This window comes from Sus scrofa, chromosome 6 (genome assembly GCF_000003025.6).
Source record: "Sus scrofa isolate TJ Tabasco breed Duroc chromosome 6, Sscrofa11.1, whole genome shotgun sequence".
NCBI lineage: Eukaryota > Metazoa > Chordata > Mammalia > Artiodactyla > Suidae > Sus > Sus scrofa.
In genome coordinates this window covers 167972325-167988195 of record NC_010448.4, presented here as the reverse complement: position 1 = coordinate 167988195, position 15871 = coordinate 167972325, and the positions used below count along the sequence as shown (strand labels likewise).

General features: G+C 55.2%; 1 protein-coding gene across 11 annotated transcripts; it reads left to right on the top strand.

Annotated features, from left to right (window-relative positions):
- On the top strand, nt 9865-15108 carry TMEM125 (transmembrane protein 125). 11 transcript variants are annotated; one of them, XM_021096899.1, is made up of 5 exons: nt 11594-11941; nt 12349-12514; nt 12614-12726; nt 13297-13439; nt 13679-15108. In XM_021096899.1, the coding sequence occupies exon 5, from the start codon at nt 13823-13825 to the stop codon at nt 14480-14482; it is 660 nt and encodes a 219-aa protein (XP_020952558.1). In that variant the 5' UTR covers nt 11594-11941; nt 12349-12514; nt 12614-12726; nt 13297-13439; nt 13679-13822; the 3' UTR covers nt 14483-15108. The 11 variants fall into 11 exon arrangements, with proteins under 11 accessions (XP_020952557.1, XP_020952556.1, XP_003128127.1 ...); XM_021096898.1 differs by lacking the exons at nt 12349-12514; nt 12614-12726 and adding an exon at nt 9865-10666 and having other exon boundaries at nt 11839-11941; XM_021096897.1 differs by lacking the exons at nt 12349-12514; nt 12614-12726 and adding an exon at nt 9865-10666 and having other exon boundaries at nt 11671-11941.

Here is a 15871-nt window from a genome sequence, read left to right as displayed (position 1 = left end):
AGAAGCGCCATGCTCCGGTCCCCAGACTGACTCTGGGCTGCGGCCCCTGAGCTCTGACCACACCAGCCTTGCTCCAGGGAATGTGGGACTTGGGCAGAATAAAGGGGTTTGCCCACAACTGCATTTGATTCTCTGCTTAGCCCAGGAGCCAGGGACAGGGGAAAAGAGAGAGGGACCCTGAGGCCTGGGGGCGTTGCTCATCCAGAGCCACTGCTGCTGGTCCCCGTCCTGGCTCGGGGCTGCCTGTCACTGCAGAGATTCCCGCGCCCCCTTTCCTCCCTGGGCCTGTAGGGCAGGGCTGCCTGCCTCTTCTGACCCACTTGCTCCTCTGCCAGCCACATGAGGACCAGACAAAGCCTCCTATGTTTTCTTCTGAGTTATGAAACAAGTGAAATTTTCTGGGGATCTCAGAAGGTGAGGGTAAAATCATGAACACAACAAAGTCAGAGCTCTCCCACGTCGTCCATTGTCTGCGGACCCTGGTATCAGGACTGAAAGCGAAGCTCTGCCCTTCTTTCTGTTGCCACCCTGCCTCTCTAGACTTATCCTCCGTCTGCAGGGCCCTGCCTTGCAGCTCCACTTCAGGGGGTGGGGGGAACCTCTTCCTCTGGACCCCAGCCTGGGTGGCCCAGACATAAGTACCGGCAAAGGTGGGGTTTTGTGCACTAAGAACGAAGGACTAGAACCCGGCTGTCTCTGTCTTCTCCCACCCGCAGAAGTCAGACACCCTTCTAATAACCAAATAACAATTAGGCTCCGGGTCTCTACTGGTCCCTGCTGGCTCTCTTAAACCTGGCATCTCCGAGGCGTCCCCCACCTTCCCCAGTCTGCTTTATCCCAACTCTGGCCACTGGTCGTGGGCTCGTTTTCTCAGTGAGAGCTGAGACATAGCTGTCACATGAGGCAAGGGCCCCCTGAAGGCTGGGGACAGCAAAGATGCAGGGCAGAGACCACGAAGCAAAGTCTATATAGGACTCTTGCTCCTTAGCAACCTCCCACCCCGCCCACACCCTGTCGCAGTGGCCAGCTTGTCCCCTCCAGAGCAGTGTGCCCCCTTCTATGTCCTCTGCCCACTGGGAGACCGGCCCAGGAGCAGGAAGAAGTTCAGTATCCTCTGACCGATTCAGCCACCGCAGTCGCCCAGGACATGACCGAGCCGAGAAGACGGGGCCCCCCCGGAACTCAGGCTTCTCCATCCCAGACTTTGACCCTTTGCAGAAGAAACTGACTCCGAATGAGGCGAGGGAGGCCAGTGGGTCCAGGTGGCACAAGGTCATGAAGGTACATGACAGATAGGAGACTGTCCAGAGGCCAGTCCTGAGCCACCGAGAGTCACTCCCCACCACTTCCCCAAGCTCTTGCCACGCAGGCTCCTTTCAGTTCTAAGAGAAGCTAAGTTCTTTCTTGCCTCTAGGTCTTTCCACATATACCCTTTGCCTGAAAGGCTCTCACCATCACCCTTCCCTCAGTGAACCTCTCCTCCTCCTTCAGATCGTAACCAAAAGTCACTTCCTCAGAAAAAACTCTCTTGGTGCAGCGGAAACGAATCCGACTGGGAACCATGAGGTTGCAGGTTCGATCCCTGGCCTCGCTCAGTGGTGTGGGTCGCAGATGCGGCTCGGATCCCGCGTTTTGCTGTGGCTGTGGTGTAGGCTGGCGGCTACAGCTCCGATTAGACCCCTAGCCTGGGAACCTCCATATGCCGCGGGTGCGGCCCTAAAAAAACAAAAACAGAAAAAGAAGAAAAGAGGCATTCTTGATCCTTCCTCCCCATCGAGCCTCACCTCGTTCTTTTCCTTCCTAACCGTCACTGTAATTTGTCCGTTCAGCTTGATGCCGCCTCTCCTCCTAGGCTCTCAGTTCCCCGGGCAGGGGTTGTGACTGTTATCTAAGCTCAGCTCGGATGTCTGCCTGGGACACTGGCCTAGGGGGCCTGAGGGTCCGTCAGGAGGCCACTGGCTGACCACATGTGAGAGGGTCAGTGCTGAGGCCGAGATGGTGGCCGCAGAGATGCGGGGCAGAGAGTTCTGACCTAAGGACTGGAAGGAGTTAGCCTCGCAAGGGGGAGAGAGAGGGACCCAAGAAGAGGGAACATGCAGGGAAACTGGGGCTCCTGTGAGTCTGAAGGAAATTCACTGGCTGGGAAGCAGCAACGTTCAAATGACAGATTGTTCAACTTAAAAAGGCCTTAGGAGTTCCCATTGTGGCTCAGTGGGTTAAGAACCTGATATAGTCTCCATGAGGATGCAGGTTCCATCCTTGGCCTCACACAGTGGATTAAAGATCTGGTGTTGCCACGAGGTGCGGCTCAGATCCCGCGATGCTGTGGCTCTGGCGTAGGCCTGCAGCTGCAGCTCTCATTCAGCCCCTAGCCTGGGAACCTCCATATGCCGCAGGTAGGGCCATAAAAAAATTTTTTAAATAAAAAAAAATAAAAGCCTTAGGATGAAGATCTCACATTTCACCTACAAAGTGGGCCTTAGATTGCCAAGGAGGCAACCAAAACCAAGGAGGAGTGAAGCAGCTGGTATGGGGTCACAGTGGGACCAGGACTGCAGCTCCATTTGCCTCATAGCATCCACATCCCAGGCTCTAAAGCCAGCCCTGCAGGGAGTCTCAACAGAACACTGGGCCAAGTTGGGGCAGGGGTTGGGGGGGGGTGTCAGGGGAGGTCACAGGAGTGTGAGGCCAGCAGGGTCTAAACCAGAAATGAAAGGAGAACCCAGTGCCTAAGCCAGTGGCTGGCTGTGGTCCAGCTGGTGCGGATGAGGTGGGCCAAGGGAGAGCCCCACACGAGCAAAGACTGGCACCTAAGCCAGCAGGTCGGCAGGATGCTTTCTCAGAGGCGCAGGGGTGAGCACAGCTTCTTGCTAGCATATCTGTTCCCATGGCAACCTGCCAGGTCGTGTTGGTTGGGTGGCTGCTGCACCTCCTCACTTTGCCTGTCCTGACCTCATGGCAAGGTTCTCACCCCACTGGTACCACCTCCTCCTTTCCAGGCTCCTCGGGCCAGTTAACCCCGCACTGATGGGGTGGGCTGGGCAGCCACCTCCTCCTGCTGGTCACCCAAGGGCCCAGGCATTGGCAGAGGGACTCTTGTTCTTCTGGGTACAGTCCACTGCTGATCTCTGGGACTGAGTCAGTGCTGGTGTGACAGCTGTCCCTTTGGCGCTGCCCTTTCGCTGGGCCCCAGACATTCTTTGGCTCTCCTCCTGTTCTTCTAGAGTCTTGGCGTCGGCTGTGGCTGGCAGTGTGAGCTGCCCAGCTGAGCCTCCTCCACCCTCCTGTCCTCCCAGCACTGAAAACCCTGCCCCGCAGAAGTTCTGACTTCAGTGTCTACCTCTCCCCAGGGCTTCTCTTCTTTCTCTGTTTCACACATTAACATTAGGTTGTATTAGAGTCTCAGAGGCGGCACAGGGACGGGGCACGAGATAACACTGCCGCATTGGGAGGAAAATCTATATTAATCGAACCTAGACTTGGGATGAGACATCCAATGAGAAGGGATAAACGCCCATGACAATTAGTGTAAGTGCAACCCTGTTGCCAAAATCGCGGCTGCCTCTGTACGCCGATGCCAAATAGAAACCAGAGGCAGAGTTGGAGGAAACAGAAAAAGCAGTTTCATCACCAGGCACAGAGCGGGTCGTGAGGAGTCTTCAGCATCTGAGGAGCCGGGCTGATCAGCTCATGGGCCTTTTCCGGATGGGTGGGAGGTGAGGTCACTGGGAGTCAGTGTCATCAACCTTCTGGTTCCAGCTGGTCTGGGGTCTCCATTGCTGGTGGGCAGCATCCAGCATCCAAGCCCCCTGGCGGGGGCTTCGGCACCTGCGAAACAGCTTCAAGGACACGGCTCAGAATATGATCTATCGTCTTTGAGGAAGTGAAGTCCTTGACTCTTTTGAATGGCTGAATTACGATCACTGTTTGCTTTTTTCGCTGCACTTTTTCACTACTCTGATTAGATGGGTTCTTTGACTCAAGTTTTTCTATAGATAAAAGGCTGGTGGAGGACATGAGTCGGGGTCCCCTCAGGGGAGGCCTCCCAGGGTCCTGTTCGGTTACGGCTCTAGAAGAATACAAATATTTTGGCTTCATGGAGCTGCTAGAAAAACATGTTTGAGAAAAATGGAAGCATCTGAGTGTCACTCCTCCAGAGTCAGACGACAATCGTCATGAAGGACGGAGGTGTCAAGGAAACTAAATGCGGCTTCAAAACAAGGAGAGACAACAGGCTTCTCGGGATCCCTGCTATTATTCTCAAAACTAAAGGACTAGTGTGACTAAGGAACCGCTGACCCTGCACGCATCTTCCATTTAAGCAGTGCATTTCTTTTGGGTAATGAAAGCCTGCTTCCTAGAAAGGTTTTCCGGAAGAAAAGACAAGGATTTGCTGAAGTTTTTAACCTCCCACGTTTCCCCACAGATAAGGTTTATTATTCTGCCATTCTGTTAAAATTCATCTTAGCAACGCAAATAGTATTGGTTTATTGCTTCAGTTTATTGTTCGTCCATGGTTTCTTTAATTTTTAATGGATTTACAGAAATGAGACAAATTATTTGCATTCTTTTCTTACAATGTAGGATTAAATATTCTAAAATTATGACTCCCACTGTTATACAAGTTGCATTATATTAGATATGTATAGTCATTGTTATGTATTTTTATCTATTATTAATAAATATTATCAATATTTCATAGTATGTACTATAAAATATTTTCTGAATTGGGAGGGGTGTTTGGCTGCACCCAAGGCATGCAGAAGTTCCCAGGCCAAGCATGGAACCACAACTCAGCAGTGACCCAAGCCACTGCAGTGGCAATGCAAGATCCTTAACTTGCGGTGCCACAAGGGAACTCCTATTTTCAGATGTTTCGAGAGTAATGAATAATCTTCAGCCTAGAAGAGTTGCTTTTTGTTTTTTTGTTTGTTTGTTTGTTGGCAATACCTATGGCATGCTTAAGTTCCTGGGCCAGGGATCAAACCCCAGCCACAGCAATGACACCAAATCCTTAACCGCTAGGCCACTGGGAAACTCCTAGCACAGTTTTCTAGTCTGAGTTTTCATCTCCTTTCAATAGTCCCTTCCTTTGCAAGAATAAAATTCCTCCATCTTATTTAGAAAATTCTGGGAGTTCCCATCATGGCTCAGTGGTGGCAAACCCAACTAGTATCCATGAGGACTTGGGTTCGATCCCTGGCCACAACCAGTGGACTAAGGACCAACGTTGCCATGAGCTGTGGTGTAGGTCACAGACATGGCTCAGATCCCATGTCGCTGTGGCTGTGGCTGTGCCTGGCAGCTGTAGCTCTGCTTTGACCCCTAGGCTGGGAAATTCCATGTTCCTCAGGTAACGAATCCGACTAGGAGCCATGAGGTTGAGGGTTTGATCCCTGGCCTCGCTCCGTGGATTAAGGATCTGGCATTGCCGTGAGCTGTGGTGTAGGTCACAGACATGGCTCGGATCTGGCATGGCTGTGGCTCTGGCGTAGGCTGGCAGCTGCGGCTCTAATTAGTGCCCAGCCTGGGAACCTCCATAAGCCGAGGGTGCGGCCCTAAAAAGCAAGAACAAAAAAAAAACAAAACCCAAAAACTACACCAACACTTTGTGGCTTAAAGCAAGAGTCTGACTTGGCTTATCATTTTATAAGTGGGGAGTTCCAGAAGGACTTCCCTTGGTCCTTGATCTCAGCTCTACGTCGCATCAGCTGGGGAGGGTGACTGAGGCTGAAGGGTGGACTCCAAAGGAAGCTCCTCACAGGGCTGGCACATTTTAGTGGCCATCAGCTCCGAGCTCAACTAGAAACAAGGACTTCTTAACAGGCAGGGCATAGCCCTTCTCAGAGAATGAGGCTGGGTTTCAACTCCTAGGGGAGTTTAAGTTGCCACTCTCTTTAGTCCTAGGCCCGGAAATGCAACATTATAACTTTTTCCATATTCTATGGGTCAAAGTAGTCTTAGAAGCCACCCAAGCCTCCAAGAGAGGAGGCAGAGACCCCTGTCCCCCGGCCACTGCCTCTTACTCAAAGCATGACCAGCCATCACCAACCGGCTGCTCCCAGCAAGGGCTGCAAGGGGCCTGGTGAGCCTGGGAATATCCGTGTGTCCAGCTCAGACCCCCAGCAATCATTGCTCTAGGTTTGGAGTGAGAGGTGAGAGAGAAGGCATGCCAGGACCAGCTCATTCTCCCTGAGCTCTGTTGGGGCGAGCTCCCCTAGACCTCAGAGGTTCTGGGGTCTGCTTATGCTCTGGCTGTGTCTGAGATGCCATCAGACGCCCCTGAGCTGAGCGGGCCTGGGGAGCAGCTTCACAAGGAAGTAATTGCGCTCTGTGCCAGGCAGCAGGAAGGCAAGGATGGCTGATCAGCCACGATGACCCGTCACGTATAAGCATTTGTAGTTCTTGCGCATCTACTATGTGTCACGTGCTGGGATTTGGCAGGGCAGCGAGTGTCGGCCAGAACATACGCAGCGGCACCTACTGTGCTTAGAAACTGGGAGTCGGGAGTTCCCTTGCGGCACAGTGGGTTAAAGATCTGGCATTGCCATTGTGGCAGCTCGGGTCACCGGTGTGATGCAGGTTCAATCTATGGCCTGGGAATGTCCACCTGCTGTGGGCGTGGCTGAAAACAAACAAACAAACAAAAAACAAATAACAGAAACCAAGTCCACCCATTTTAAGCTAAAAAGGAGAAGTTTATTATCTGGATTTAGGTCCGGGAGGGGAGGTGCCCTCACGGAATCTTAGGGCAGAGATACCACCAGGCCTTAAGAAGGACTTGAACCAAGGCCAGGGACATAGCTGGACCTCCCCCCCCCTCTTTTGTTCTTGCCTCTCTGTTCAGCTGGAGAGTTCGGCTGGCTGAGGGGACCCTTGGCATCCCATGAGTAGAAGCCCCCAGGCTGACATGCGATTGCTAGTCTGACTTTAAACTGCCAGAAGGGCTTAGCTTGAGTCTGGGGCCCACCTCTATCCCATCAACTGTACCCACAGAAGGGGGTCACAGAATATAATCCTGGTTCCTGGGGTTCAGCCCTAGAGTGAGGTTGGTCATTGAGGGTGGGGCAAATACTCCAGAAGATGTCACTCTCAGACGCCTGTCATTCGTGGAACATGGGGTGGGGGCGAGGGGCCTGGAGCCATTGAAGACCTACTGTGGCACCTGTCCTGTAAGCCCTTTATCCTCCAGCTGCCCTTCAGGGCGGCGGAGACCGGACTCTTTTGCTCAACACTGTACCTCCCGTACCTGCACAATCCCTGGTCCAGAGAAGGGAGACAGTAAATGTTTGCTGGACGATTGTATTATTTAATTCCCCCCCCCAATCTATTTAGAGCAAGTTCTATTGTCCCCATTTTACAAATGAAGAGACTAGGACACGGGGACATTAAGACATTTTTCTGGAGTTCCCGTTGTGGAGCAGCATAAACAAATCCGACTAGCAACCACGAGGTGGCGGGTTCGATCCCAGGCCTCATTCAGTGGGTTAAGGATCCAGTGTTGCCATGAGCTGTGGTGTAGATCAAAGACACGGCTCGGATTGGGCATCACTGTGCTGTGACTGTGGTGTAGGCCAGCAGCTGTAGCTCCGATTTGACCCCTAGCCTGGGAACCTCCATATGCCGTGGGTGTGGCCCTAAAAAGCAAAATAAATAAATTAATTAATTAATTAAATTAAAAATAAAATCTAACTCTTTTTTAAAAAATGACATTTTTCTAAGGTTGCAGAGCTAGAGCTGGGATGGGGTCCTTCAAGGTGCATGTAGTTCCAAACTCAGTATTCTCTCTATTATTCATTCAACAAGCATTCACTGAACACCTATGTTATGCTGGGCCTGTTCTAGGAGCTAGGATGCACAACTCCCTCCCTGTGTGAAGCTCATCTTCCGCGGGGCTAGTCAGACAATATTCCAGACAGATGAGAAAAACATGCAGCATGTAGACAGCGACACATGCTAGGGAGAAGCACAGGAGAATGAAGGAAGTCAAAGAACTGAGGGCGGGGAGGCAGGAAGGAGGGGAAGCCTGTGATGTTCCACCGAACTGCTGGGAAGTCTCACGGAGAAGGTGCCATGCGAGCCCTTTCCAGAGGGACAGCGAGGGAGGGAGCCACGTGGGAGGAAGCATTCCCGGCAGAGGGAACAGCCAGGGCAAAGTCTCAGAGCCAGCGCAGGCAACAGAGGGACAGCAGGGGTGACAGAGAGGTCTTAGAGAGGGCGGGAGGACTCTGGCCACTGCGTGGGGGACTCGAGCCCAGCAGGGACGTCACCTGCTCCACCTTATAACCGGACTGCAATAGCTTCCAGGTGGAGAAGAGTCTGAGCTGGGAATGTGGTAGGAGCAGGGAAGCTAGGCTGCAGGGTGAAGGGACCAGTTAGAATCTGCGCTCCCTGCCTGCTGCTGCCTTTCCACCCCGAGAACCCCACCCCACCCCCGCCTTCACTACCGTCCATCTGAGCTGCACCAACAGCCTCTGCTTTGGGGACAGAGTTCAACAGCCCTGCGGGAGCCTGCCTGACCACGTTCGCTCCAAGGTATTTGACAAGATCCAGAGTGAGTGCAAAGTCGTCCTCAGTCAATGTTTAAACGCAGAGAGCTTTTCGGCGTTGTTCCCTCCACCCAAAAAGTTCCCTTCGAACCCCCAGGGGAAGCCGGAGAAGGGGGGATGGCATGCCTTCCCCTGCCCAGCTCTATCTGGGCAGCTGACCCGAGGGTCTGTTTGGGAGCAGTCCCTCCTCGGACCCGGAGGAAAAATAAACATCAGACGTGCCAGAGGAGTACCCGGCGGCCGGGCCCTGCCAGGCCCCTGCCCTCGTTTGTCCCGGGACAGGGAACTCCTTTATAATGCTTTGCCAAGGGGCACACCTCCACGTGGTTGTCCCCAAAATCCAGCCTGCCCCAACTTACCCTTGAGGGAGAAGTCACCTAGAGCTGCACCGTCCAGTGAGGCAGCTGCCCGCCGCCTGTGGCCGGACTGAGCAGAGAAGACCTGCAAGTATAAAACACAGCGAATTTCCAGGACAAAATAAAAGGCAAATAGGGAGTTCCCGTCGTGGCGCAGTGGTTACCGAATCCAACTAGGAACCATGAGGTCGCGGGTTTGATCCCTGGCCTTGCTCAGTGGGTTAAGGATCTGGCGTTGCCGTGAGCTGTGGTGTAGGTTGCAGACTCGGCTCGGATCCCGCGTGGCTGTGGCTCTGGTGTAGGCCGGTGGCTACAGCTCCAATTCAACCCCTAGCCTGGGAACCTCCATATGCCGCGGGAACGGCCCTAGAAAAGGCAAAAAGACAAAAATAAATAAATAAATAAATAAATAAAAGGCAAAGAGCTCATTAATGATTTGCATGTTAAAATGAAAATATTTGTGGCTAAAAGAAAATGATTTTACATTCTTTGTTATATTATCTTCCATGATGGTCTGTCCCAGGAGAGTGGATATGGTTCCCCGTGCCATACAGTAAGACCTTAAGGTTTATGCTTTCTAAAGGCAATGGTTTGCCTCCACTAGCGCCAAACACCCAGTCCACACCACTTCCTCTTTCCTCCTCCTCGACAACCACAAGCGTGTTCTCCATGTCTGTGAGTCTGTTTCGTAGACAGGTTCATTTGCGCCATGTTTAAATTCCATATATAAGGGACGTCGTATGGTATTTGCCTTTTTCTCTTTCTGACTTAGTATGAGAACCTCTAGTTGCATCCATGTGGCTGCAAATGCCATTATTTTGTTCTTTTTATGGCCGAGTAGTATTCCATTGTGTATATATACCACATCTTCTTAATCCATTCATCTGTCAATGGACACGTCTTTTCAGGGTTGTTTTTTTTTTTTTTTTTTTTCATGATTTCCTTTGCTGTGCAAAAGCTTGCATGTTTAAGTCTCGTTTGTTTATTTTTGTTTTTATTTTGATTGCCTTGGGAGACTGACCCAAGAAAGCCTTTGTGCAGTTTCTACAGAGAATGTTTTACGTTCTCTCCTAGGAGTTTTATGGTGTCGTGTCTTATGTGTATGTCATGAAAGGGGTGTAAAGAAAAATGTTATTGTATCAGTTTCACCTGTCTCTTTTTACTTTTTTAACCTGGTTACTAGACAATTTTAAATTACGTAGTGTGGCTCGTGTAACCTTTCTGTTAGATGGACGGTCCTGCTCTAGTTGTCACCAGCCCCCGCAGTCACCTCCACAGAGCAAGGAGAAACCTGGACGGTCCAGCATAATTATTTCGTGTGCTGATGATGGACTGACACCTACGATTTTGTTTTCTTGCCGATTTCATACACACCAGGAGGAGCGGGAGCAGGAGGCCCGACCAGGGGTTCCACCCAGCCTGGGACCACCTCCACCCAGCCCCCCTCGCCACTGTGTGGGGTGTGGTGCCAGCTTCACCTGTTAGAGGCAGACCTTGTTATACTCCAGAACCCTTCAAATGCCTCACCAAGGCATTCAAGGCCCTGTGCCACGTGAGCCAAATTTGTTTTTCCAGCTTCATCTCACAGGCTCCCTGCTTTACACCCTACACCGTGCTGTTGACACATTTATTCAGCATTTACTGGTTGATTACTTCCCATGAGCCAGGCACAGGGCTGCCTGCCGAGGTCACCACGATAGTTAGAAAACAGGCGCTAAGCTTGTACTCACCGGGAACCCTGTGTCTGGGGGGTAACGCCAGGTAAGAAAAGAAGGACCATGAGAGCGCATGCGGTGAGAGTGGTGGTGAGGGAAGCACGGGGTGGGGTAGGGGGCATGGATGCCCCAAAGAGGTACCTAAACCAGTCTGGAGCTCAAGGAGGGCTTCCTGGAGGAGGTGACATCTCTGTTGAAGAAGCTGAGTTAACCAGACTGAGGCTGGGGGATGGTAAATATCCCAGGGAGAGGGAACTGTGAGTTCAAAAACCGACCGGAAGGGCAGAGCAGGGCAGAGCCTGCATAACTGAACGATGCACATTCCAGCGAGAGGGCAGGGGCCAGGGGCAAATGACTGGCCTACTGTGGGTGGCAGGGGTTTTGTAAGCCCTGCAAAGGAGTGTGGAGTTTGTCCCAAAGGGTTCATTCTGCACGTGTTTTAAGCAAGGGAGCTCCTATTTCTCCTCCGAAAAGCCTCCCCCCCTCCTCCTCCCTGTAAGCTCAAAACCCACCTCCCCAGGTGGGCCAGACTCCCCTGGGCAGACACTTGAGGTTCAAAGGAGAATGGGCGAGGGGCTTGTGGGCTCTGGCCCAGGGGAAGCACCAAGGGATGGAGGTACTGGGGCTGGGTCCAGGGGTCAGCTGGTGTTGGAATCTGAGGCTAAGGCAGGATATGAGTTTTGGAGTGGGGATTTGGGGGCTGCATTCAGGAACAAGGGTCAAGGCCGAGGAGGACGAGGTTGCAGTCTGAGACCTAATTCCAGAATTTAGAATTGAAGTTTCAAGCCAGACTGGGGGTTGAGATCCAGGGCTGGGACCAGAATGGGATTTGGAAATGGGGCTGGGGGAGAAGGTTGGCATTTGAGATTCAGGGTTCAGCTGAGATGTGGGTAGGGGCCTCGGTTGGAGCTAGGAATTCTGGTTAGTGTTTAAAACTGCAGTTGGGATTGCGTTTAGGGCTGGAGCGAAGGCTAAACAGGGGCTGGAGCTGGGGGATGGGTTCGGGCCCAGGCGCTGGGGCTGATGGACAGCATTCCTCCCGCTGCCCAGATCTGGGAATTGTGTTCGAGCCCTAACAGCGGCAGCCAGAAGCCCCTCCCTTCCCAGGAATGCCTCAGCCCAGCTGAAGGAGCACTGCCACGTCAGCCAATCGGCTCAGGCCCTGCCTTGAAAACACCTGTTGGTCCCCCTCCCCCTCCCTCCCTCGGGCTCACCTAGGCGCAGGTGAGGCAGATGAAGCACCTCCCCCGGAAACGGAGCTGGAGCGCCCCACCTGACGGCCCTGCTAGCTCAGATCGGATCCAGCACTGCCAGACTTCTTGTGAGTGCCCCATGGCCCCCCCACTCCCACCCCCCGACTTCCTCCCAGCATTTCTTCCCCCGAGAACCTCCAGGCCACCCCCAGCCCAGGCCTGCAGTCCCAGCACACCTGTGCAAGCACCTTCCCGACCAGCAAAGTCACAGCCCTGGGGAATGCTGGGACGGATCCCAGGGCCCCTCCCCCCTCGGGGGCACCTGCCCCTGCCCCTCCCACCCTGTGTGCCAGGCAGCCCCCGCCTGGTTGAGGAGAACAAATACCTCATCAGAGGTGTAACCCGCGTACAGCCACTGAAGTCATATTCCCGGGATGACCCAGGACTTGTGTCCCATGTGCGAAGCCAGAGTCCCATCCTGAATTCGAGGAGAGAACACTGATTTTGTTTTTCTTGCCTATTTCATACGCACCAGGAGGAGAGGGAGCAGGGGGCATGACTAGGGGTTCCGCCTGTGTCCTTTTATTCAAAAAGCATGCTCGGGGCATCTGTGCGGGCCCGAGAATGCCCACCGGACCTCTGGCCTGGAGATTTTAATGCCCCCACCCCTCAAGATAAAGCCTATTGTCCTCACTTGTCAGGTGAGGAGGCTGAGGCTGCAAGAGGTGAACTCTTTGGGGGATTCTCCGACGGCCCCCCAGCCCCGCTGCTGACTAACCCACAGCCAGCCCTCTTCACAGGAACACACCGTGTGAACTGGGGCTCCTGGCATGCTGGGGCCGGGCTGCTGTATGTTGCCCCGTGGGAGTCCGGCTGACTGGCCTCTGGAGGACCCACTCAATGAGGAACCACTGTGAGGGCCCTCGGCCGGGTTCCCACGGTGGCAGGGACTGAAGCCGGGGGTCCAGTCCAGAGCCTTCCTTCCCTTTGCACCACTTTAGAGAGACCGTGGAGGAGGATGGGGGGCGGGGGCAGTGGGGAGACCAGGGGGGAAGTTGGGGGGATGGCGGTTGAAGGGCAGAGGCGGTGGGACGGGGGGCAGGGAACGGGATGGAGAAATATTTCAAGCGGCATCCGGGACCTGCACAAGCAAGGCATACCAGGGGAGGAGCAGGCTCGGGGTGAGAGGACAAGCTTGGGTTGGGACCTGCTGCACCGGAGGTGCCTGTGGGACGTCAAGGAGACAACTGCCTGAGGAGGCAGGCGCTCAGGAGGGGAACCGGGCTTGAGAAAGAGAGGGATTTGGAAACCAGCCGCCACGGCTGAGAGACAGGATGGGAAGTTAGGGGGGAAGGGTGTCAGAGATCGGATCCTGACTCAGAGAAGGAGCCGCAGCGCCAAAGAGAGACGATTCAGGGTCAGGCCGCTGGCTCCAGAAGGGTTAAGTCATCAGCCCCCTCCCCCCCCACGACCCTCCCCCCAGGAGCCAGCGGTGACAGCTGAGGCCATGTGAGTCCTGAATGAGGCTTTATCCGAGCCTGCATCCAGTGCCCTCGTCCACCGTGGCACCAGCTCCCTCGGCCAGCCGGGATGGGACAGGCAACTGAGAGAGCCAGAGCCAGAAAGGTCAGCGGCTGGGCAGGGGGTCCCTGGAGGGGCGGGGGTACCCTGCATGGAGGGAGCCCTCCTGGGGTCACTGGGCAGGCATTCCCCAAGAGCAGTGCTAGGGAGGGGCTTTTCAGGGGTGGGGGTGGGGATGGCAGGGGACATGGGAGGATCCCCAGGGACCATCCCCGAGGCGGCCAGGAGACACCACGAGGGACAGGTGGGCTGGGGAGACAGCGAGTCCGATTCTCCCCCTGCAGGCGGTGGTGACCATCCCCTGGACCGTCCGAGGAACAGGACTCTGGGCCTCTAGCTGCCACGCAGGTGGGGGGGGCTCCAGGCCATGATCCGTACCTCTGACCCCTGACGCTGCCCTCTGCCCTTCTAGCGGTGCCAGCTCAGCCATGCCTGGAAGAGAGGCTCAGGCCCCACTGGGCCGGAGGCTGCCCCCGGATGTGCTGGCCGAGCAGGTGGAGCTGTGGTGGTCCCAGCAGCCGCGGCGCTCGGCACTCTGCTTTGCTGTGGCTGTGGGCCTCGTGGCGGGCTGTGGGGCGGGTGGAGTGGCCCTGCTGTCCTCCACCAGCAGTCGCTCGGGCGAGTGGCGCCTGGCGGTGGGCACAGTGCTCTGCCTGCTGGCCCTGCTGGTCCTGGTTAAGCAGCTGATGAGCTCAGCCGTGCAGGACATGAACTGCCTCCGCCAGCCCCACCACGTGGCCCTGCTGCGCAGCGGCGGAGGTGCCGACGCCCTGGTCGTGCTGCTCAGCGGCCTGGTGCTACTGGTCACCGGCCTGACACTGGCGGGGCTGGCCACGGCGCCTGCCCCTGCCCGGCCGCTGGCGGCCATGCTGTCCGTGGGCATCACCCTGGCTGCCTCGGGCGGGCTCTTGCTGCTGGGCCTGCTGCTGTATCAGGTGGCCGTGAGTGGACACTGCCCCCCGACGCGTGCGGCCGCCCCCTCCACCCACAGTGGCCTCAGTGCCAACAGCAGTGTCTTCAGCATCTCAGGACAGTTGTCCACTGGTCAGCGTCACGAGACCACATCCAGCATCGCCAGCCTCATCTGACCAAGCCCGAGCCTGCCTCAGCCTCCACAGAACCGTGCCTGGGTGCGAGTGAGTGTGTGTGCAAGTGTGTGTGTGCACACTCATGGAGGGAGAGTGACTCTATGTATATGCGTGTCCCCAGGACTGCCCAGCCCTCCAAGGGACTGTGTGATGAGGAGCCAGCATGCACCCACACACCACACCACGGAGAGGGGACTGCTCCTCCCTGGGGCTCCCGGAACCCTCAGAGTCTGCCCATCTGGCCTCGGGGCAGAGAAGGGTCTGGGATCCCTGAAGATCCTTGGCCCCTCTTCCTAACACCCCTCAAAGCCAACTCTGTAACACCCGCCACGGCTTTCCCCAGGGGAGGCCACTGCCCACACCAGACTGCCCCAGTGAGCCCCCTTCATCGAGGAGGCTGAGTGGTGGCAAAGTGAAAATTACACAGGCTCCGGAGTGGCGGGCCTGAGTCTCCCCTCCACCACTCAGCAGCTGGGGGCCTTGGGCAAGCGTCTCAACCTCTCTGAGACCCGGTTTCTCAAGAGTCGTGGGTGTGCTCGTGGTCATCCATCGTTAGGATCGGACGATCTCACGTGTAGAAGGTCCAGGCACATGGCAGATGTGCAATAAAAGTAGTGGCTGCTGTTGCTGGTGCTGCCTTTATCCAACCACCTCCCCTCCCTCCCCCGACAGCCACCGCCCCCCACAGCCGCCCCTTCCAAGGCGAACATCTCCTGAACATCTCCTGCCCGGCTCAGGCTGACAACAGGTGCCTTGAGGAGTTTTCTTATGGTGCCACAGGTTAAGGATCTGGCATTGCCGCTGCAGTGGCTGGATCCCTAGCCTGGGAACTTCCACATACCGTGAGCACGACCAAAAAAATAGCAAATAAAGTGCCCTGAAGGTGTCCTTAGTCAGGCCTGGGGCTTCTCCTCAGAGGCGCTAGGAAGCTGGAGGGAGAGGAGGTAGAAGGACGCTCAGCCTAAGGACGCCGGTGGGTCTCTGATCCCAGGGAGAGGGTGGCGCCGGCAGGGAAGAGGCGGAGTCCTAGCTTTTCTCACGTGCTGATTCAAGAAGCCTGAAGTATTGGGGTTTTATCAGCTGGTTCTCTGGAGGCTGTGGCTCCCCACCCCACCTCTGAAACTGGCACCTCCTGGTCTGTGTCGTCGTCGCTGCACCAGCTGGCCTGCCTCTGCGCTCTCAGGCAGGGGAGGGGTGTTTGACCCCCGCTTAGACGTAAGAGTCCCTTCCTGCTTGGAGTCACCCCAGGAAGGTGTCTCCCCTCCTGGGGTGGAGGCAAGAATAGAGTTCCACTGGAGAAGCACCCAAGAGCCTTAATTACTGTCGCATCACTTCCTGCTTCAAGAAGCAGATTACAGGAAGCCCCACGGAGGTCACCAAGAGAGGCAG

Coding starts and splice junctions, on each gene's coding strand:
- TMEM125 (XM_021096898.1), top strand. CDS start 13,823: ATGCCTGGAAGAGAGGCTCAGGCCCCACTGGGCCGGAGGCTGCCCCCG.